This window comes from Serinus canaria, chromosome 4, assembly GCF_022539315.1.
Source record: "Serinus canaria isolate serCan28SL12 chromosome 4, serCan2020, whole genome shotgun sequence".
Taxonomy (NCBI): domain Eukaryota; kingdom Metazoa; phylum Chordata; class Aves; order Passeriformes; family Fringillidae; genus Serinus; species Serinus canaria.
The window spans coordinates 61,866,161-61,889,416 of record NC_066317.1 but is presented as its reverse complement, the minus strand read 5'-3'; the positions used below and the strand labels follow the sequence as shown (position 1 = coordinate 61,889,416).

General features: G+C 40.4%; 1 protein-coding gene across 3 annotated transcripts in view; it reads left to right on the top strand.

The window, feature by feature from the left end:
- Nucleotides 1-23,256, top strand: part of HGFAC (HGF activator) — a 40,122-nt gene that overhangs the window by 10,897 nt on the left and 5,969 nt on the right. For 2 of the 3 annotated variants that reach the window (XM_018924597.3, XM_018924586.3), the window contains exons 5-11: nt 2,044-2,169; nt 2,808-2,939; nt 4,320-4,430; nt 15,942-16,116; nt 18,430-18,515; nt 18,928-19,168; nt 21,661-21,800. In XM_018924597.3, the coding sequence (XP_018780142.1) occupies nt 2,044-2,169; nt 2,808-2,939; nt 4,320-4,430; nt 15,942-16,116; nt 18,430-18,515; nt 18,928-19,168; nt 21,661-21,800 (1,011 nt within the window). The remainder of the gene's footprint in view (nt 1-2,043; nt 2,170-2,807; nt 2,940-4,319; nt 4,431-15,941; nt 16,117-18,429; nt 18,516-18,927; nt 19,169-21,660; nt 21,801-23,256) is intronic. The other variant, XM_009099143.4, reaches the window with a different exon arrangement.

Here is a 23,256-nt window from a genome sequence, read left to right as displayed (position 1 = left end):
CCTGCTGTGGAAGAAATAAGCAGTCAAACTGAACACTGCTGATCTTTAAAATGTATAAAATAATACTTTTTAAAAAAAATTCCAAGAAAGTATTAAATCTTTGGGTGTTTTTTCTTGAAAAACAAGAAAAAATTGAATTTCAGGGAAAGAGTATCCATGAGGATGCTTTAGACAGTGCTGAGAAAGTTGGACTTGGCACTCCCCAGTAAATGGATAGTTATTAGTGGGCAGGATTCCCCACTGGGAACTCAGATGTGTCCATCTGCTTATGAACAGAAGTTGTTCCTGGACTCCAGGAAAGATGTGGAGCAACACAGAACATGCCTGGAAGGTCAGACTGGAGTGGTGGGTGGGATGTAGTGAGGAACAGATTGAGAAAGAAATAGATGACTGGAAGTGCTTTTTGCAGATTTAACAAGGGTACAAAAAATTCCTTGAACATTTGTTACAGCAGAAGATGGCTTGGAGATCAGGTCGTGGTTTGGATGTAGTGGGAATAGGAAATACAGGATTTTCCTTTGAGGAAACATTACAGCACTAGAAGTTTCATAACTACCAACAGCAGGAAGAGTAGGAATGCCACTGACTTCACTTGCTTTCCCTTGATGTTATCCTGGATTGAAACTACCAGTGAATACACCCAGACCTGCTATCTGATAGGAATTACATCACTCCCTTCTGAAGTAAATATTTTGATCCCTGCTGTAGCAAACTTCAGGATGCAGCCTTTGTGCTTCACCTCAGCCCTGCTCATGTGTGCCTGTGCCTCTACGAGCTGCTCCTCATGCTCAGGACACACTGTCTAGCTGAAGGAGCACCTGGATTGAGGAACCCTGGAGATGGTATAGCAGAGTTTGACTCGCATGAAAAAGGAAGGTTTGAATGCAGACAAGCTGTTGGGCCAACTCTGGAGCAGGTGTAAACATGCTGTTGGTTAACTTCAGGGGAGATACATCCCTTGGCACTGCCTGAAATCAGAAACACTGCCTGACCAGCAAGACTCTTACTACTTTTACATTGCACATTGCCAAGTAAACCTTTATTGAAGGAGTTGTCCTGGCACCTACCTCCTCTCCCACCATATTTTCCCATCATTCAGAAAATTCCCTAGTAAATGGAGATATGCTAGGCTGGTCCAGTTTTCATCTTTCTTGGTGTGATTTACTTGGATGTGTAAATGAGGATACAAGCATCATCATGTCAGCCCAGGACAATGTGCTTTGTGGTTTGCTGTATGATTTTTCCCTCGGTTCCAGCTGTCCATTCGTTTTAGACACAATCCAAAATCCCATGGCAAGTCCTTCTGTCGAGGGCTGTCCTTGGAGCAGTTTGAAAGCGATGCCCGATCCCGGTGGTGGATGTCGCAATGCGAGGGCTGCAGGGCAAAGGCGGGCAGCGCTGCAGCCTTCCTCCCTGCAGCCTTCCTCCCTGCAGCCTTCCTCCTGCAGCCCTCCTCCTGCAGCCTTCCTCCTGCAGCCCTCCTCCTGCAGCCTTCCTCCTGCAGCCTTCCTCCCTGCAGCCTCCTCCTGAGCCCTCCGCAGCCTTCTCCTGCAGCCTTCCTCCTGCAGCCCTCCTCCCTGCAGCCCTCCTCCTGCAGCCCTCCTCCCTGCAGCCTTCCTCCTGCAGCCTTCCTCCTGCAGCCCTCCTCCTGCAGCCCTCCTCCCTGCAGCCTTCCTCCCTGCAGCCTTCCTCCCTGCCCAGTGTAAAGGCACAGCTCCATCTTGTGGGCACCTGTCCCCTCTTCTTCCTCACCACAGCCCCAGCTCTGGGGACTCCAGGTGTGCCTGCACCCACCCCCTTCAGACAACTTAGTCTTGGGGGGTGAAGGTTCAGCTCAGATCTACCACATGGTTTTTAAAAGCTGGATAAATATGTTTCCAGCTGTTTTACAGCTGGCAACAAACCCACTGTCAATTGTTTGGACAAACTTAGTTTTATGTTAATAGATGGTATTAAACCCACTGAGCATGGAACCAAAATGGCTCATGGAGCCAAAAGGACAAGGCATGATTTACACCATTCTTATTAACAACAACTTCTTAGTGGCCTCTCCAGATCACTGTGCAGACAACCCCTGCCAAAACGGAGGGACCTGCTCTCTCACTCACAGCCACAGGATGTACCACTGTACCTGTCCTGAGGAATTCACAGGCGAGGACTGTCAGCTGAGTAAGTATCTTCTACCACGAGTGTTACAAAATGAAATATGAATAGTTAAATAGAGCTCATTAATGTTTGCTTAATGAAAAGGTAGTGCTGTTGTGATGGGAGAGACCACTGCAGCATAAATGTTTGTGTAGGTGGATTTCCAAATGGTTGTGACAGACAATCCATTCCTGACAGGACAGCTGATAATAGCTTGACTGTGCAATTATAAATCCAAGTATGCTCAGATCATGGGAAACACAAAAAGCCTCCTCCCCTTCCTTTGCTGTTTTTAAGATTTAAATGTCCCTTCCATGCTTGGAAATTACTAATATCTGTTAGGCAATGCACAGAGATGTGAAAAAGCAGCACAATTTCAGGTGATGCCTTGTTCCTTATGTACATGTTGGGTACAGTGATGCTGTCCTGCTCACAGGGCTTTAGGAGAAAGCCACCTCTGTCCTGAGGTTCCTGGAGGTGCTGCTCTACTGGCTCAGTGCCTCCACACTAGGGAGGCTGGCTAGCTTGAGAAGAACTGTCAACAAACATGGATCTGCTCAACAGGAAAGAAGGGATGAGCAGGGAATGATAATAGAGATGGTGGTGCCGTTTCTTGCATGGAATAACATCTGAAAGCTTGTGTTTGTAAAACTTCATTTCAGAGAAATGTTTTGACAACAGCCTCTACGAGTTCTTTGATGTGGGTGTGAGCTGGTCAAGAGTCCAACAAGGAGCAGTGGAGCAGTGCACCTGTGTGCATGGCCAGATGGAGTGTGGGCGTGTGCAGCACAAAAGTAAGGCACTGCTTTGTACCTCAGCTGTAGCTCTGCATGGAGTGGGCATAAAGGACAGTGAGGGGATCAAAGCCTGAGGGATGTTACAAACCCTAATGCTGCCCTTGCAGCTCATGTACCCTCTCTAAAAACAGTATTTTAGCTTTCCTTTCCAAGAGTGAGTGGTTATACTGACCCAGAAAATCCCTTCAATGTGTCCATCCTTATCTGAGGAAGGAACTCTGGGCATATGATGAATTTTGGGGACACACCTCAGTGTTTTCTTCGAGAGGGATGAAACCCTGATCTTCAGCATGTAAGAATATACAACAGGTTATATAGTAGAAGTGGCAATAGTAGAAGTGTTAAAATTCTTTCTCCAAAACTATAACCTGCCTGAGAGGCACACCCTGCACACCAACAATCACTTCATATTGCTGTTTTGCCTCTGTGTTTCTTGCTAAGCCCATCTAACTCTTGAATTACCACCATGTAAATTTTACTTGCCTCCAAGATCCCATAAGGCCTCCATCGGCTCCAGAGTCCCCACGATTTCTGGCCCATTCCTGGCAGGGGTGATGCTTACATTATGAAGCCTCCTCCTTTTTTAAGGGGCTGCCAGGAGCCCAACACCCTGGCCAGCCAGCACAGGATGTTCACTGTGGGTTGTCACCCATCTGAAGAAGTCAGAACAGCACCTTTCATTTGGAGGAGAGATGTTGGGAAGCAAACCATGTGCCTCACCTACACATGTTCTCTGAAATGGCTATTCTGTTACTCAGGCTGGCTAACTTTTACCCTGCCCAGACTCACCAATAAGTCACAGTACAAATTAGTTTCATAAAAGCCCTTTGAAATAGGTAGGTGCTTTTATTCCCACCTTATGTAACTGGAAACCAAAGTATGGAGAGCCAGTGGCTTTGTAGGACATTGAGAGTCCATGTGAGATTTGGGAAATTTGGTAGGACTTAATACTTCCCAATCACAGATCTTAAATATTTAACTGAGCTCCCTACTAGATATGTTGTTATAAATTCTAATAGAGCTCAGTGACAAGTCAGGAATTGGCAGAACCCTCTGTAGAGGAAGAGATGTTAATACCATCTCCACTAGTAATAATAATCACCACCCCCAATTTTACCTATTGTTCACTGATAATATCTTTCAATAGCTGACATTATCCAATAGCAGTGAGAACAATAGACAAACCTTAGTGGGCAGAAATCAGTCGAGTTTCCTTTTCTTTAATTTATCACAAGTGCAGGTCTGACATAAACAAAGAGGAAAAACGTCCCCCAAATACATATGCACAGAGGAGATGCACTAGAGTAAGTTAAAATGGACTGGTTCTCTTGAATAATTTGAACCTTTGGTTTGATAATTGGTTGTGTTTTCTTGTAGGCTGTGTTCATGATCCTTGCATGAATGGTGGAGAGTGCAAGATGGTTGTCTCCACTGGGAAAACAGTCTGTGATTGCAAAGAAAATTATGCAGGGAAGTATTGCAATATTGGTAAGTATAACAACCTACAGGCAGACAGAATTAGGAGTTTTGATCTGGGTGTAAGGCTGGTGGGTTTGGCTCTGTTGTATTCTGCATTTGAGACATTTCTTGTACTGAAGAGTCACACAGAACAAGGGTTTAATGTATTTCTCCAGTGTAAAACATAACACAGACTTCACCACTGACACTCTGGTTCTAAAAATATTTTTTCACGCTCTTTATAAAAAATCAAACAGAAATTTTAATCCAATTACACATGCCTATAAAATAAGTGCATGCTTCCATTTTGCAGAATCAGTCACAGAGTTGTACTCTAGAGCTACTGCCTCCCTACAGATCCACACATCCCCTTATAAAGCAGGCATTTACATCTGACAAAATCTAGCAGCCATTCTTTGGTAGCATTAAATGACCGTGGGACAGAGAAAATGCTCACCCTTTGGGTTACTGGACATTTTAATTTAATAGCACATTTAGCCCAGTACAGGTTATACAAAACCCCTTCCTTTCTCAGGTGGCTCAGGGCACAGAAATCTGCTTTTTTGGTATCTATGTGTAAGTCCTGTTTTGCATTTTAGATGCTACATAGTTTTGACAAAACTTTCCTCCAGAAGACTTCCATTTACCCCAGCAGGGTTAAATCTTGCTTGTGTGCTGTATCTGCAAGTTATGCCAGTGGCTACTTTTTAAATAAATGAGCATTTTAGGCATAAATTTTAATAGACCTTCAGCCACACCATCCTGTGACCCCATCAATTCACTGGCTGTGTCTGTCTGGGTGCATAAATCCCATGGCTCATCAAAACTGAGGACATGACTCCCAGTAGCTCTGGTGGGCACTTTCTTAATCTGAATGGATGGTGGGGTAAAAAAACCTGTTAATGAACACTGCAACTTATATCTGGCATTCTTTTTGTTACTCTGGTAGTTAACAAATGGTGTAGCCATCTATTCTAGCTGGGGGAAAAAAATTCCTTATGGGAGCCCAGCAGTACAGCTGGAATAGCAAACTGCAGGAGTGAGTGGGTAAATTGGACAGTGCATGAGCTGATCCTGAACATTCACTCACCAGGTACCTGATGAATCATGAGAAATGGGTTTGTGACTCTTTGAAGTCCTTCATAAGCAGCACTATTTTAGCTCAGTTCTGTCCTTTAGCTACCCTGGGGAGAGTGTCCCAGGCCTTGGGAATGCTTTGGGAATGCTGCTGCAGGGATCTGGGTGAGGGGCTGCACAGCACACGTGTGACCTGGAGCTGGAGCCAGGGCTGCACTCTGCTCATTTTCACATTAAACTGCTTTTCCAAGTCCTGCTTTATTATCAGCTTCCCCTGCCCCAGCAGCAGTGGTGCACAGAGACATCCACCCAGCAGGGCCTGGATCATAAATACCAGGAGGGCAGTGTTACAGCTGTCATACAGGTTCCTGACTAGCTTAGAACATGAAATAAGCAGGTGCTCTTTGGTTACTTGAAAATAATAAAGCAAACATTTGGTTTGCTAAACAAGTGGCTTTGGATGCTTACAATCCATCTGTGTTCAGCTGCCTAACACCCCTGCACAGAATGGGAACTCAAGCCTTGTGTTTGTGTGTCAGGGCCTTGCAAAAAGTCTTAAAAAAGAAAAAAAACTCCTTGTCAAGATGCAGTCATTCTAAATTGATGCAAATAAATGAGTCTTCAGGTCTATAGACCTGGTACTGTCAACACAGCAGGGCAATGGCATTCTGGTGAAAGTGCTACAGCCTTGTATGCTCTGAGCACTCAAAAATGATTTTTAAATATTTGTTGGATCAATTTTTTCTTTGACCCTTCGATTTGATGCAGTGAACAGAAATGGCTTTTTTTTTTTTCCTTTTTACTGTCTTGTATAGTTTCCCTTGTCTAACAGGATGTACCTGTGAGGTTACCCTTTAGCTGGAATAGCTGGTGGCTCTAATGCTTGATTCAGAGAAAGTGTCACAGTATTTCCTCTCTAAAGTGTACTTTATTCTGAATTATCACTTAAAGAGGCAACCTTAAAGCCAAGGTGTGATGTAAAAATGTCTTAGTTTTTTTTTTTAAGCAGAAATCAATCAATTCAATAAACAGGAAGTCTCCCAGACTGTTATTGACGTGTGATGTGTTTGAGGTATCCTCTGCCCTTGACTTCCACAATAACCAGACTTCATCTGTGTCTAATGAAAAACCAGGAAATTTATCTTAACATTATACTCAAAAATATTAATAAATGAAGTACCATCCTTCATCCATCAGATCACAAGCCTAAGTACTGCTGTGCCTCAAACATTGGTACAGTAGACTGAGGAGCAAAACCAGGAGAAAAGTACTGAAAACACTTATCCTGCTTGAGGATTTACTTAGCAGATGCTTGGGCCATCATATCTGTCAGACCTTTACCTGTTTTCCATGAATTTGTCTAAATTCTTTAGTACTCCTTTATGCTTTTCCCTTTCACAGCATTCCATGTCAAGAAGTCCCAGAATATAAATAGATGTGATGAAAAGAACTATTTTCTATTGTTAACAAAAAATCCTACTGCCTGGTAATTTTATTCTTCCCCTTTGAACAGTGAGTAACAGAATAATCATAACTTTTTTGATTTTAAAGATGTCTATTTATCTGTCCATTTCTTTTTGGACTACAGTGTCCCTGCCAGTGCTCAAAGCTCATCTTTGATCTTAAAATTCTCTTGCAAACAATCATCACATATGTATGTGTGTGTATATATGTGTGTGTGTGTATATGTATTTCTAGGCCATTATCATAAATGACCACATAGCTACTGCAAAATTATGAGCTGACTTAGAAAAAAAGAGATTATAAAAGTAACAGAGGAGATATCCTTCACAAAGGAGATTGATATACAAAAGACAGTTTTTAATATAGATTTCTATTCTTTGTGGTAATACATTATTTTCTTCTTAAAGAAGAAACTTGCAGTGCTAAAGAAAGAACTGCCATTTTAAAAAAGTGTTCTGAGACAGTTTATATGCATAGGATTTCAGTGAAGTTGGATTTTGAAGGAAATTAGATGCATACCAACAAATCTCTCTCCAAAGAGCTGCTGTTTAAAATTGTTCAAGGAGCCATGTTTAATAATAATTTCCCTTGAATATAACCTATTTTCAGAAATAAAGCTTTTGTGCCAAAAGAGTAGCTGCACTCTCTTTGGAAACAGCTCTTGCTGGGACAGCTCTGAATCCAGGCTCTAGGTGAAGATTCAGAATCAATTGTCCAATCATGAGTAGCAATGGTTGTCTCATTGAACACAGAAATTTATCAAAAGGGCCCAAATCCAACCACTTTAGCAGTGGGAAATGTGGGCAAGAAGGGAAACCTGAGAAAGGTGACAGTGGAATATTTTATCCCTAGCCCAGGTTGGCATTTGGAATGGAGAGCAAATTTATTTGGTAGATAATTAACTTGGTAAATATTTAGCTTCACTGGAGGTGATAATTGATGGCAAACAGTTATAAATTTGTAATTGTAAAATTAATTTGACAATTTTGTGTTTCTTTGAACAGATAGGAACCATGGTGGAGATGTTGGACACACAGCTAAAGACAGAGGAGGAGTTGTCTGGCCAGAGGGCAGATAATTCATTGTAATATGCATTCATGGAGAAGTTAAAGGGGATTAAAGGGTAAAGGAAGGAGATACAGATATTTTTTTTCAGGGGGTTAGTGCCCTTGCCCTTAGGTTTCTGTGGTTGAAACCCCAACATTGCACTCACAGTTTTTGCTTTAGTTGAATGGAAATGAATATATATTTTGCCAGATTTCCATGTGAAAGCACTTCCTTTCTCTTACCACAGCTTTGTTACTGTTGGTTGGATGTTCTTAGTAAATTTAGGGTACTTATTTGTATTTTAAATTTATTCTTGATGTATTCTTATTTATTTATATTCTGATATGTTAGTGGGGTGTATTTATTTTGTTACTTAGTCACCAAGCCTTTTCCTGAAGCATTTGCTCACTGTGGTTGTGGGTTGCACTGGGTTTGAGTGCACTGGCAGCACTGCACAGAGGATTAAACATTTTGAGTTTTCTTTGGATTAAGGCTTAGGTAGCCATGATGGTTTTGGTAATATTTTGGTCATGAGGAAATGTGAAGTTGGTGAAGGTATTTTTGAAAACTCTGCTTTGTAGTGTTGGGGGTATTTTCCTCATTAGGCTATGGATATTAGAGGGGTGCCATATCTTTAAAGAAAACATGGGTTGGAATGCTAATTGTGGAAGGCTTCTGGTTATGTAAGGAGATGTGGTGTATGTCAGAAGTAGGCTGAGGATTTTCAGAAAAGGAAGATGAAAGAATAGCTGAATATGTAATGACATACAGGAAAAAAAACCCTGCTTGGCCACATCTTTAGAGGTTAAACTGGAGGAGTTGGAGGTAATAGAATTAGCAAAAAATGACAGCAAACCCACCTTTTTAGTGGCTCATTTACTGAAATAGTGTGTTGGCAGTTTTCTACTAAAAAAGCCACTTTAGTAAAGGAAATTCGTCTCTGGAGGCTGGAAGGAAAGTTTTAAATATATTTTGTTTTCTGAAGAAGACATATGATAATGAATTTTCACTTTCTGGTTTATATTGACCTTGTACTAGAATGCTTTTGGATTAGTGTTAATTTTTTACTTTTTAGAAATGCAGGGGGAAAGAGGGTGAAGTATAATAACAAAGTCACTTGGCTGACAATGATAAATGGGCATTTAACTGGTCAGTCAGTCCCCCACTGAACTTGACAAGTAGGACTGTAAGTAAGACTTGAAAAAGGTTTCTAAGTGAGGCTTAGATGGTTGCTTGTATGAAGCACTGAGCTTAGTAATGAAACTAGGCTGGAAAAGAATAAAGTCATTCTTTCTCCATAGTTGTGGAAAAATAGATGAACAGCAGATAGAAAAAGCAACATTCTGTATTAATATGGCTTGGAGAGATGATTATGGTATTTAATTCCAATTCCATGGTGACCTATAACACAGGACAAGTGTTATAGGTCACTATGGAATTGGAATGAGGGGAAGGCATGGGTTAATAATGCAAGGACAATGAAGAGGAAAGCCTGGAGCACCACTGCAGAAATAGTAATAGTGGGTCAGATTTTTATCAGATTTTGAATTATTAAAAGAAACTTCTACAGTGCTGGAGTTACATGGATAAAAACTAAGGCCAGTAGACTGCTGCCTGCAATGATCAGTGAAAGGAGGCACTGGAGGAGGAAGAAATGGGTGAGCACTGCAATGTCTACTAAGTGCCCACCTGTGATTCATTGCACTGAGACAGTGCCACTCTAGGGGATGGTGAACAGGAGACCAGAGACAGCTGTGGCTTTGCAAACAACCATTCCATGTCATTTATGGAGGTGGCAGATGTGAGCAATGATAGACAGGCTCTTCTTATCTCCCAGACTTCTTTATCATTTTAGGACCATAATAAAACTTTTGGCTAATATAGAGAAAAACAAAAATGAAGAAGGAGGTAGTGTTTGCATGGAGGTCATGGATTAGTAATTTATGTTTGACACCTTGGCAAATGTGGACTAGAGAGGAGAGCTAATGAGCTGTGCTGGTAGCAGCATGGCACACAGCAAGGAATACCTCTGTAAGGATTGGAAGGTAAAGCAGATAACAGAGAAGAGGAAAAAATTTCTCTGGTCAGAGAGAGGAGTAGGTTCAAGATCCACAGAGGACTTCTTTATTTTTACATAGATGTGCATTTTCCAGATGCTGGTGGGAACTAAGCTTTCTGTTTTGCTCTCTATTCCTACAGTGTTGCCTTAAGATGACAAGTCTTTATTATAATCCTGGTATAAACTAATATGATTGATATTAGCAGCCTCTAATATGAAGCAGCTGCTTAGTCCTTAGTCTTGTGAGAGTGCCTGACTTGGCAGCAGTGTTACTGGGTGCTAATTAGGGTGTTTTTAATCCTATTTGGGATTTACTTGGGATGTGACAGTGGTTTCAGTTCATCATGTTAGAGAGGGCACACCTTCTCTTGCAGTGCAAGGGAACTGACATCTCTTAATCCATGCAATCTGTTGTCCTGTGTAATTGTCAGGAAGGTGGTTGAAGGGAAGATGTGGAAGATGCAGCTCATCCTTGGATTACTGCATTGTTTGTTTCTCCCATCTCCTGCTTTCTCCTCTCAGCCCACTCTGGATGCTTTGGGGGCTCAAGAGACCCCCACCTCTCATTACAGTCTTTCTCCAGAGCAGCTGCTCCTCTGCTGACCATCATTCACTGCTGCACAGTCTGTTCCTTTTCCTGCCCAGAGAGTTATTTTGGCTCATACCCTAAGCACATCAGGACCTACAGGTATATTCAAAAGAAGGAAAGCTTTCACTATGAATTAGGCACTCAGATATTCTTGAAAATCCTGTATGGCAGTCTGTGTAGCTGCCAAAGTAATAGAGCAGTGGTATTGGCTTGTTGTTGCCAGAATTTCTTTCCCCTAGCTCATGACAGCCTTTTTCCTAAATATATTGCTCCTATTAGCTTTATACACCTACCTATTGGATTGCATTTATGACTCTGTAAATCATAACTGTTGAAGATAATAAATAGAAAAATCAAATGGAAAAAGAGCTACTCCTTAAATCATAACTGTTGAAGATAATAAATAGAAAAATGAAACAGAAAAAGAGCCACTCCTTCCTCTTATCTAGGATATTACTTTTCTAAGCTATAAGAAAGTACTGGCAGAGTTTATAAATTTCTGGATTTAAACTTTTATATTAAAGAATTCAACTTATTCAGAAGGTAGCTTTGTACATTAGCTTTTATAACAGATATAAATCTCTTCGATTTTACCTCAGATGATCTAAGCAAATATGAAGGTACAGACACTTTAAAGAAGGAAAATATTAAAAATAAGTCTAGTTTCAGTAAATGTAATGTGCCATCCTCATGTCAGGGCACAACTTTAAGAGGTTTTGTGCATGTAAATCACTTTTTTTTTCCCCACAGTCTTAAATCCATCTTGTTTTACACATTAATTTTCTGCTAGATTTATTGATTACAAAAGGATGCCATTTTTTCCACCTTTCTGCCTAGCTTTTAGCTCAGAGAGATTGGTTGTGTCATAATCAGGCTGCAGTTTCAGCAGGCATTCATTCCAGTGTTAGGTGCTGTCAGTCCAGAGGTTTTGCTGCTATTCAGCAAAGTAGAAAGTGACACAATTATTTGAATCAGTTATTTGTTATATATGTGCAATCTGCTGTTCATGACCCCAAACAGAAATATTGAAATATAGGTAAATATTGTAACAGCATGATTGAATTATATTGAAATACAGATACATAGGTCCCCCTATATTTCACTTGTGGTGTGTGTTCATTAATTTCTAAGCTCTGAAAGCCACAGTGGGTGCTATTACTGCTCACATTCACAGACAGGCAGGAAAATGTGAAGCAATTTGCTTCAAGCCAGGAACAATCCAGTCCTGGTGCTGCTGCCATGCAATCCTGTGCCTCATGTCACCAGACTTCACATTCTCATCATTAAGGAGTGAAAAAATGGCACCTGGTTTCTTCGGTGCAGTTTGCCCCCTAGATATTTACAGAGATTTTCTGTGGCATAGGGACACTCTGGAAGATAAGTCAGATCTTCCTTTGGAAGCAGTGCTAGGTGGATGTCCTTCAAAGCTCTCTTCATGGTGTTTGTTTCATTTAGCACAGAAATATTTGCCTTGTTGCTCTCAGAACACCTGGCAGGGTGTGTGTGTCTGTGTGTGCTGTGTTTCAGTGCACAATTTGATGGAATGAGATGCCTGTAAGAGCAATCTCCACCACTTCTCTCACACATTTACTGCCAGCCCAGAGCTGCCATGGTCTGCCTGTGCAGCAGGGGAAGTGCAGCTCCCTGAAATCAAAGGCTTTCACACCTTTCATCTCTGAGGGCATCTCACAGCTACCCAGGAAGGGAGATCAGGGAACTTCTGGCTGAATGAAGAAAGGACAAACCCTTCTGCAGGCAGCCCATGAGTCTGAACTCCTGCAGAAAGGAAATTTGCCTTATACCCTGGTAGAGGGTGGCTTGAAGGGCAGCACATCCTGTAATTCTGAGGTTGTGTAAGCAGCAAATTAATGCAGAGGTGTAGAACATCATTGTTCAGTGCTGTTCATCTCGAGGAAACAGCATCAAGCTGAGCTGGGGAGGTTTAGGTTGGATATGTCCTTTTCCTCTTCCCCCCTCTCTGTTCCTGCCATCAGCTTCTATTGAGCAACACAAAAAATTAATCTAACATTGCACTTCATAAAAGCATTACCTGTTGGTCAGGGATAAATCACAGCACTGCTGAATGAAAGGGTTATTACTTTAAGCCATCCTGTCCCAGAATCAGAACCATTGGTGGAAAGGCATTTTTTTATAAACAGAATGAAACAGTTTATGTATATGGAAAAAAATACATTTCAAGCTCAAAAACATCAGGAAAATTGATGGTGAGGTGTTTTGGGGAAAATAAAATGTGAAAGATTCATTGTTTTCTGCAGAGAGTTTCAAAACAAACTCCTGAAAATGTTCAGGTATGTAACTACAGACCTTGAAACAAGATCTGGAGACAAAAAGGCTTGTGAAATGCTTTCAGAAAGTTAGCAATTAGAACTGGTTGGACAACTGCTATTTTAGGTTGCTGTTAATTTTCGGACCCAAAACTGTTTTATTGAAAAAGGCAGAGATTTGCGGTGACTTACTTATAAAATACAAAATCTCAATTTTTTACATGAGCTATTGAAATACCTTGAATTGAAAGAAATAAAACACAACAAGAAAATATTTATAATTTAAAATATTAATACTATTTTTTCTGAAAATAATCTAACAGGGGTGACAGTGGCATAAGGCTGCAAAGTAAGTTGAATCTGCATTTGCATCAAAACTTTCATAATCTGAAAATTTAGGCCATTTCTATTCTTAGCAGTGATTTGTGGTAGTACAGGGAAGTGAATGAACAAGAAAACACACATTACATCCTCCATTAATTTCTTCCACATAAGAAAATAAAAGTGTTTCAGAGTTGTGAGACATTGTGGAAGCCGTGTGGTTCTGGGACTGAACAGTTCCCAGTCAGAGCAATCCATTAAGAACTGCTGGAAGCAGACCACCTACACACTATTTCTGACAAAGAGGGAAAAAGAGAGTTTTTCAGTGAAAAAGAGAATTAGAGACAAAAGGTCTATATGACTGCAATAATTGCAGAGAGGTTTTTTAAAACTGTTTTTCCTGAATGATAGGTGATAAAATGTATAAAGCATTGCAGATACTTCTCATGGCCTCAGTGGGTACCATGGTGCTGCTGCCAAGCAGTCAGGTAAAAGTTTCTGGAGTGGAGCACAGACCAATGGAAAGCTACTAAAGAATGTTAGTGTTTCACCTCAGAAGCCTTTCCACAGGATAGCAAATTAACTCAAGTTATGCCTGTTTCCAAAATACTCCTCATAAAACAAAAAAGAAACAAAAAACTTCTTGAGAGATATTACTCTTCCCCTCAGCAAGTGCAAGATGTAATCTAAACTTCTTAGCTAGTAAAGGAGAACATGAGGGATGATATAGAAAGAGGCCAAATTCTTCCAGTTAAAATATGCTGGCAGCTTTAGCAACGACTGGCAGACCTGATGAAAGAGAGATATGTTGGATTTTAAGCCTGACAATGGTAAGCACAAATTGTAAACACCATCTGCAAGACATCCAAACCACAGGTATTGCAGAGTATGGCCCTGGGTCTGTACTGAAATACAATCCCTTGTTTCATTCTCATAAAAGAAGTCACTCTGAATTGTTTCTGAATGCAATAAATACAGTACAAGTAAACACAGCACCTGGCACTTCCCTGCATAAATGAAAAAACTTAGCATTCAGCATGATTGTGGTATTTTCTCAACACTGTTTCAGGCAAACAAAGCAGGGTAACTTGCAACTTGCTCAAAAATTAAATGGCAGGTTTGCCAAGACATGGTTACTCTTGCTTGCAATACAAATGATAGTCAAGTTATTTTCTGTGAGGTCCTAGATTATGGTTTTTAAAAAATGAGTTTGATTTAATGTTATTTTTATAGTCATTGAATAAAGGAAATTTGATTCAGATTGCAAGTGGGAGAAAATGTGATCTCAGCATGTCAGAAATGCCTGCCAGGCCAAGCTAGGAAGTGGATTTAGCTAAGTGTTTGTATACTAACTTATGTTCTTCCACCTAACTTCTTGACCTTCACCTCCCAAATCTATGCCACATGCTTGCTTGTGGTTTTGAGGTCTGTCACTACACTGATGACTTGGTTCATTATTTCAGTCCTGGTTATGTGCCCTGGTTCATGTGTCACCTTCTTCTGTCAAAATAAACAGGTCTTTGGCAATAGCTGTCTGCACTGTGTGGTTTGATGGATCATCCTCAGAGGGTGTTTTTCAACAGCTGGTCAATGATGTTCTATCTTTAAGTATGCCTATAAGTTTAGAAGAAGATTCCACCAGTCTTGTGACATGTCAAGGTCATATCACACTGACATGGCTGGGACAAGAAACCCTCTGAGGCTCGTTCACAATTAATCCTTTTTGTGCATTAGATGGTTTTGTGTTTCCTTTGGGATACTCTTAGCTGTGTTTTGAGGTGTAGGCTTTCTGCTCAGTGCAGCTATTTGTACACAAATGCATCCCCATATGTTTTTGAGCCATAATGCTGGTATGTGCTGTTGATAGATCTTGGCAGCTGAGTATACAGGTCATAGAATATGGATGTGTCAGACCTAGCTGAAGAAATAGCCCTTATGCAGGTGACAAAGACGTGGGTTTTGAATAAGGAAATTCAACTTATTAGTTAGAATTTTGCAAAATTGATGTATCTGCAACATGTAGCTACATATTTGTAATATACCTAAGTATAGTGTGTCTGTATATATACATATATGGGTACATATGAGGCCATTAAATATTTTCAAAATATTTTCAAAAATCAGGCCCTTGAAGCACTTGCAGAGCAGGATCATTTTCAGTACTATGTCTCTGAGCTGGTTGCCTTAAGCACCCTATATTTTCAATGGAGATTCATTCAATGTGGACAGGAGTTTATGGGGTCTACCTCATCATAAAAAAGTTACCTCAAACAGGCTGCAACAGTTTGGCACTAGAAATCTCTGTTTCTCTTAATTAACTAAAAAGGGAGCCTCCAGATATGAGCTCAGTTGTGTCTAAAATTAGACCAGAGGAATCCCAGCCATATTGCTGACTTTGCTGCAGATTGCTGACTGAAATCTTCCATACACAGTACAAATTTTAGGTCTAATTTTCTGCTATTCTGTCTCCTGATTACTTACTTGCTAAATGAGGTGAACTTGCTACTAATTTTAAGCAGAGGTTTTAACTTCTTGGGTTCCTTTTTTCTTTATTAAAAAAAAATCTTGTTTGGTGCATTCAGGTCCTGTGCAAGGTGAAGGGCACTACAGAGTTGGGCTCTCATTTCAAACCTCAGCTGTGAAGTGAGTATTTAGCATGCAGTCAGCATTGATTCCTGACCAGTCTCTTCCTCTGCCAGTCCCGAGCCAACGGTGCTACATCGGCAATGGCACAGATTACAGGGGGACAGCCAAGACAACCATTTCTGGACACAGCTGCTTGCCTTGGAATTCTGACCTCTTCTACCAAGAGCTTCATGTTGACAGCATTAGGAAAGCAGTGGAGCTTGGCCTGGGGCCCTTCCCTTACTGCAGGTGAGGAAAGTTCTTGTTTGTCCTGCATTTGTACATCCAGAGATGGATGGGTTGTGGAAATGAGAAGGGCCAGGGATCTCAAAGTAGGGGTTTCCTCTGTCTGAGGAAAGCCAGACTGACTTCAGTAATCTGTCAGCCTGACAAGAGTGATTGCACAGAAGACAAGATCTAGTAGATAGGCTCAATCAATACCTGGGTCTGCTGAGAGAAGCTCAGACACAAAATAATGTTGGAAATTCCAGGTCCTTTTCTTTTCCCCTGGGTAATGAGGTTTTTTCCCAAATGACACCGTAATGCAAAACTTTTGACATCGTTCATTAATGCTTATCCAAAAAGAGAAATCAATGCAGTAGCTAAATTGAAATGGCTAAATTTAACTTTTTATTCTTTGCTTGTGAAAGACATACCATAAAGAAATATTTGCAAAAGAGAAAAGCTATTTGAAAATGAAAACTCAAAGCACTATATTTAAATAAGGTTGAAATGGGATGTCAAATTTATTTTTTTGGATTTCTTACAAAGAAAAACTATTGCCAAAGAAGAAGTCCCAGTGTTCCAATTTTGATGCACCACATAGTGATAAACTACATTTCTGCTGAAGTTTTCTGTTAAGTTATAATGAAAATAGCTTGTGCTATGTAAGTTTGTGCCTTCTCCTCAGTCACCTTATGTTCCCCCTGTTTCTGAGGCATCCATGAGCTCAATGGATATCCACCAACAAAAGAAATGTTTTTATTTAGAGAGAACATTTCTCATCCTGGAGATGAGCAAATGCTAAACCTGCCAAACTCTAGATGATTCTCCATAAATTACTGGTTGATGCCTTTTGTTTGTTTGCTTGATTGCTTGATTGAAGATTTTGTTTGCTCGCTTGATTGCTTATTCTTATGTGTGTGTGTGGTTTTTTTTTTTTAAATGGAACTTAGACCAGTAGTTCAGGAAAATCAGAATCTAGTGCACTTCCTAATTTGTTTGGTGATAAAAAACATGCATGCATGCTGAAAGTAGCCTTTCTCTATCTAACACAAACTAACGATTCTAAACGATTCCTACCGCATCCTTTACACCCTCCCACCTTGATTTCCAGGGCTTGCTCCTCATGCAAACACTTCAGTATTTGATTTATGGTGTCCCAGCACAGTGTGGCAATTTACCTGGCACATATTTTGTGCTTTGATGAAACTTGAGCCCTTTGATTTACATCATTTATGCCCAATATTCACTTTCAGATTTGAAATGAAGAGAACAAAATGGTGTAGGAGCTGATGTGTTCATGTTCTGTAGAGCTGAGAAAAAAGCTTTTCACTTTTTTGTCAGCTTGTTACAATTTCTGGGGATATCTCTGCTGTACTATATAATCCTGCAGATATCTTCTTCTTCAAATAGTCTAATTTAGAAACATTGTTGGCGGAAGATGACTCAACCTGTGTTGCTTCTTCACTTCTGAGAATTTGAAAGTGCTCTTATCTTTTTCTGAAGAGCAGTCAGATTGAAAAAGAAAAAAACAATCAAAGATAATGCTTGTGATAAATCCAACTGAAATTAGAATTACTGCTTATCTGGAGCTCTGAACTACCTTGTCTATTCTTCTTGGTCTAATAAAGTCTCCCTATATTCCTGGAGGTGTAAACTGGGCAGATTTCTGGTTACTTATAATGCACTGATAAAGACAGGCTGCACCATAGAGAAATCCTAATGGAATCAAACCAAAATCTGTTTAACACCAAGGTAATAAAGGGCAAAATGGTTTCCATTACTCCTTTTTCTTTTCCCAACCTTTCTGAGGAATACAATATTTTCTTGAAATAGTCTTTCATTTACTCAGACTCTCTAGGGAAATGTGAACCTGAGATTTGCAAATTCATTTTTGCTAGCTATTCTTGTTATGGATTTTCTATGATTCTACCTGTGCTGGAATCTCCTCGCCTAAAAAATAACCTAAAACAGGAATCTCTCCCATGGGATTTAATTCTGAAAATAGCTGAGCTGATACCTGTGAAAGCACTTCAGTGTGGGCTGTAGTTAAATGCTGTGAACGTGCTCATGCATCCAAATACTTGTAGGCAATTTTACAGGTGTTCAGGCATGTCAGTATTTCATGTCCTAGAGAACCTTAGTCTTGGTTAGTTTTAAGGTGAAGAATTATATTGAAAGGCTGCTTGCCCTTGTAGGTGAGTGCTTTGTCAGATGGCTCAAAATCTGAGAGCCCTGTCAGTGCTTTGCATGGTGCAAGAGAAAAAAGAAAACATTTGGGAAGCTTGGAACAACACTGTGGTTAATGCTTGTAATTCCCTCTTTCCCTGAATTCACCAGAAATCCAGATGATGATGATAAGCCCTGGTGTTACATCATGAAGGACAACAGTTTGTCTTGGGAGTACTGTGACATTCCAACTTGTGGTATGTAAAGGCTTTCTTAAAATCCATGTTATGAATGAATGAAGATTTATTGATACTACAACAAGGTTTCACTGTGTAATTTTGAATGTTCTACTGCTCCCACAAGTGTTGAATATTTTACTGTTTCCAGTAAACAACAGGCTTTTTTTGCATTTTTGGAGTTGTGACACAGTTTGTGATTCTTGTCCTGAAATAGCAGCAGTGTCACAACCATCCCAACATCCCCAAATTTTCTGCTAGAACATGCAAGGTGCCAGAAATGACTGATTTTTTGGGAATTAAAGGCCAAGAAAAGGGAGTGGACCTGTGTGAGCAATGAGAGGTCTACATCCTGAAGATGTATGAGACATGGTGTTTAATTCCAAAACATAAAGATTCTGGTAGTCTGAAGCCATATCCCTTTTTATCTCAGCAAGCAGGGAAAGGAGGCCACCAGTTCCAGACAAAGTAGATAGTTCTGCAAGCACCAAAAGACCATGTGGAAGAAGACATAAAAAAAGAAGTTTTGTGAGACCTAGGATTGTTGGGGGATCTTCATCTCTGCCTGGATCTCACCCCTGGACAGCAGCTATATATATTGGAGAGAGTTTCTGTGGTGGAAGCCTGGTTCAGACCTGCTGGGTTGTGTCAGCAGCACACTGCTTTGCCAACAGGTAAACTCACCCCTTAGTGTGACAGTGGGTCCTCACAACAAACTGGAACTGGAACAAGAAAGAACATGAGATTATTAAAGACCAATGTGTCAAAAGGAATTTCTGGCAATTTTAATACTCTTCATGATCTAAAAAATGGCTTGGACTACTATAATCTCATAAGCCCTTGTCTTGTTCCTTAAGGAGTCCCAAAGAATCTAAACACCCTGACTAAAGGAATAAGGTAGGGTGAAGCAGCACATAAATGGGACACTGCATGTGCAAGAACCTGCAGGGGAACAGAAGTATTCCTCTTCTTCTTGGTTACCTTTCTGAATGTTTATGCCTGTTTTGAGATATACCAGAGATGACTATGCTCACTGCTGTGTTTTGTTCAGAAAGGCTGAGACAGCCAAGCAATGATTTATTGGAGATGATGAATTACCGTTGGTTGACACAAATAGAGTGGGCTGAGCTTTGCAAAAAGCCACATGGAAGAGCTAAACTGTCAAACTTCTGAAGCTGATTTCCTTGAGAGAATTTTGTTTTCTCCTGTGGGACACTGGAGAAAATACTGATCATAGGATGCTCTTACTTTATTCTAAATACTTAATTTTCTATAAATGTTCAACACTTTCCCTGATTTCAGTTCGATCACATTAAGGGGAAAAATATTACATCATTTGATACCCATTGTTCCTTTGCATAGTAAAGAAGCCAAGAGAAACAGAAAACCTTTTGCCAGAATATAGACACTGATAGCTTTTAGAGCTAATAATACCACTGTGAATGCTGTACTGAAGCATTTGGAGCTCAAGCCACAATGCATTTGTTTTTCAAATGTTGTGAAATAGCTACTAACTTTGGCAGCTGTTCAGGACATTTCCACCCACTTCCAGCTGGTCGTTTGGTATGTACAGATTTTCCATAATTACTGCATTGTAATCTGTGCTCTTCTGTTTGTTTAGTACCTCTGGTAGTCACAATTCCAACTGTTTTCCACTAGGCGACAATAGATACCTGTGCAGCTCAATTATTTCTTTTTTCTTTTCTGTAACCCCTCCCATTTTATTTCTTTTCCTGAATGAACCATCTGTAAGTCCTAGTAGAACCATTCAGTGCTTCTAAAATTATTCTAAATACTGTTCTAGAAAGTGAACTTCCCCTGATTTACAGGCCCAAAATTTGATTTTCAAGGAGGTTGATTTACTAGTGCAAAAATACTGAGAAAATCATGGCCTTACATCTTGACTGAAGAACATTTTATTGTCTTCTTGTATCTCAGTAATACAGAATACACTTTTCCCTTTTCCTTTGTTAACCCTAAGCACAGTTCTTGTAGCAGGGTTGCTGCTGTCTCTCTGCATTGCAATTGCCCAGAATCTCTTTTCTCTGAGTCCATGGCTACTGGTCCTTGCTGTGCACTCAGTACTGGGGGAGGTTCTGTGGTGCTTTTGTACCTGTTGGGCACAGAAATGCAACCAGGGAAACTGCAATGATGCAAACCACTCTGTGTCTGTGCATGACGTGTGACACCGGATATTTTCCTCTCCTGTGCTGGGTAACAAAACACAGGAGTGCTCCAATGTTGAAGAAACTTGCTGACTAAACTCATTATAGACTTATGCAGTTTGAGTTGGTTTTAGAACAAGAGTGAAATGTGAATTCTGTTGCCTTCAAAGCTAGAGACTACATTGCCTTTTCTAAACACTTCCTGATGATTCTCAAATGTCACTTACTTCCCAGTTGCTGTACTTGTTTTTATTAGTTTTCTGGGACACTGGATATCAGAGGACTGTGGTCTTAAAGTAAAAAACTGATAGTTGGAAAAGACTGTGTGAATTGCAAACACTGTGTGCTCCTCTAGCTGTGAAGTTTCCCATTAAATCCATGTGCTTTTGGGACTTCACCAGCTTTTGATTCTGGACAACAGATTTAACATAGATAAGCAAATCTCAGAACTGGTGGTATCTTTTCAGTGGAAGCTTCCCAGATGTTCCTGAATTGTCAATGTGCCAGCACCCTTAAATCTTGGCCCATCCCTGTAATTTTTTTCAGGAGACTGTTTTCCTGGAGAAATGAGGTATCCACCACTGACTCATCTTTTGATCCCTCCTCTCTTTCTGAGTGGTTTTTGTAATCACTGGCAAAGCCGAGTTTAAGTTGACTCAGTTAAGTTTCTAGAAGAGGTGTTTACGCCCCCCAAAGATGCTTGTTAGCCAAGCAGCAGCTGGGCAGCAGTGCCTGTGCTGGCCTTTTCCTTCTTTCAAGAAGCAGCAGCCTTTAATTAGGCTAATCAGGACCCACAAAGCCTGGGTCTCACTGTAACATCTTTTTTCTTGGCCTCTGTAGGCATGAAGCCTGGGAAACAGGTAAAGGCATTATGAGAGGGTAAACAATGGACATGGTGGGAGGCTGAGGTTATATTGGTTCATAGGATACCCAGCCACTGGAAAATCAGCTGCATTTGTCCTGCTAATCATGGAACTGCTTGTCTCTTTTTTGCATTACAGTCCACTAAAATCCACCATTCGAGTAGTTCTGGGTCAACAAATATTTAATAAAACAACTGATGTAACACAGACATTTGAAATAGAGAAATACATCTTGCATCCTCAGTATTCCGTGTTCAATCCTACTGAACATGACATTGGTGAGTATTTTTCTTCAGACAGTTTTATTTTCCATTTACTTGATCTAGTTTCAAGTTCAGATGGTCTGTTAGAAACTGCCTTTAGAGTGGAAAAATCATAGATACTAGGAGAGGCTTTTGAATGCAGAGGGTTCTTGGTTCTGCCAGAGTTATAACAGCATCTGAAGGCTAGACAAATTCAGATGAAAAATAAATTGCAAATTTTAAATAATTATGATAATTAGCCTTTGGAGCAATTTCCCTAGATGTGTGGCAGATTCATCATCACTTCAAGTCTTTGTGAGATTAGGCATTTTTTCAACTGAACCAGAAGCTGTAGGCTTGATGCAGGAATTACTTGGTAAAATTCTATTGTCTGTATTGTATAAAGGATCTGACTAGATGAATGTAATAACCCCATCTGCTCTGAAAACCTGTGGTACTAAGAATCATTTTTTACACTGAGATAGATTTAAAAATCAGCTGTCTTATCAGTCAGAAGTTAAATGCCCTTCTGATTGACCTTATAATAGTAGTCAGAATGACAATGGAGCAGCAACTTATTTCTTATTTCTTATTTTCTGCTGTGCTCTTGTGAAAGTTGTCACGTCACCCCAGGACATCAAGCTGTGTGAGCACTATGTGAGATTATTTAATAGGCTGACATTGGGAATATTTTAGGTCAGGCATGTACTGGCTTTTTTTTGGCTCACAGATGGTGAGTATTTTCTACTCTATAGCGAAAAGCATTCAAGTTCTGTGTTGGTGGGAGCTCTGTCACAGTGTACAAGGAGACAAACTGGATTGGAGACATGACTCTGCTCTGAAATCTCCTGATGACAACCACACATGATGCTTTGAGATCTCATAGCTTTTTTAATTACTCTGAAATTAGGTGTGCATGCCTCACCAGTGTGCTATGAGCAAATCTAGGGAGAGCTGAACATGGAGTGCCTAAGACAAGCTCAATTGCAAAAATAAATGAGAAAGCAGAAACTGTGTGGGGAAGATGCAGGTGCTTGTTCTGTCCAGTCAGTGATTTGTACTGATGCAACAGAACAGTTTTGTTCTGCTGAAAATACTTTTCTAAAGGAAACAACAACCACATGAGTGTTTGCTAGGAAATTTGAGGGATTCAGAAGCAGACAGAGCTAGTGGGGAAGAGGAGCAAGGTGAGGAAGTGTGGGTTTCTCAGGCTGTGAGATTCTGCTTCTATGTTCCACTAAGGCCAAAAACTGTAGCTGGTAGAGAAATAAGACCATTGAGGTCACTTGCTTTCCACACAGCTGTGCTCACAAACTTTGAGCTTCCTGAAGGCCTGATGAGAAGGTTTAAAGGTGTATCCACATTACCTCAGCTCTGTTCTCTTTGAGTGGTGTGGCCAAACCTACGTGTTGCCCTTGTTCCACCCAGTGCAAAGCCCCCTTTGCTGCTTTATAGCCAACTGAAAGAGATTTTCTACAGGGGAACCAATTTT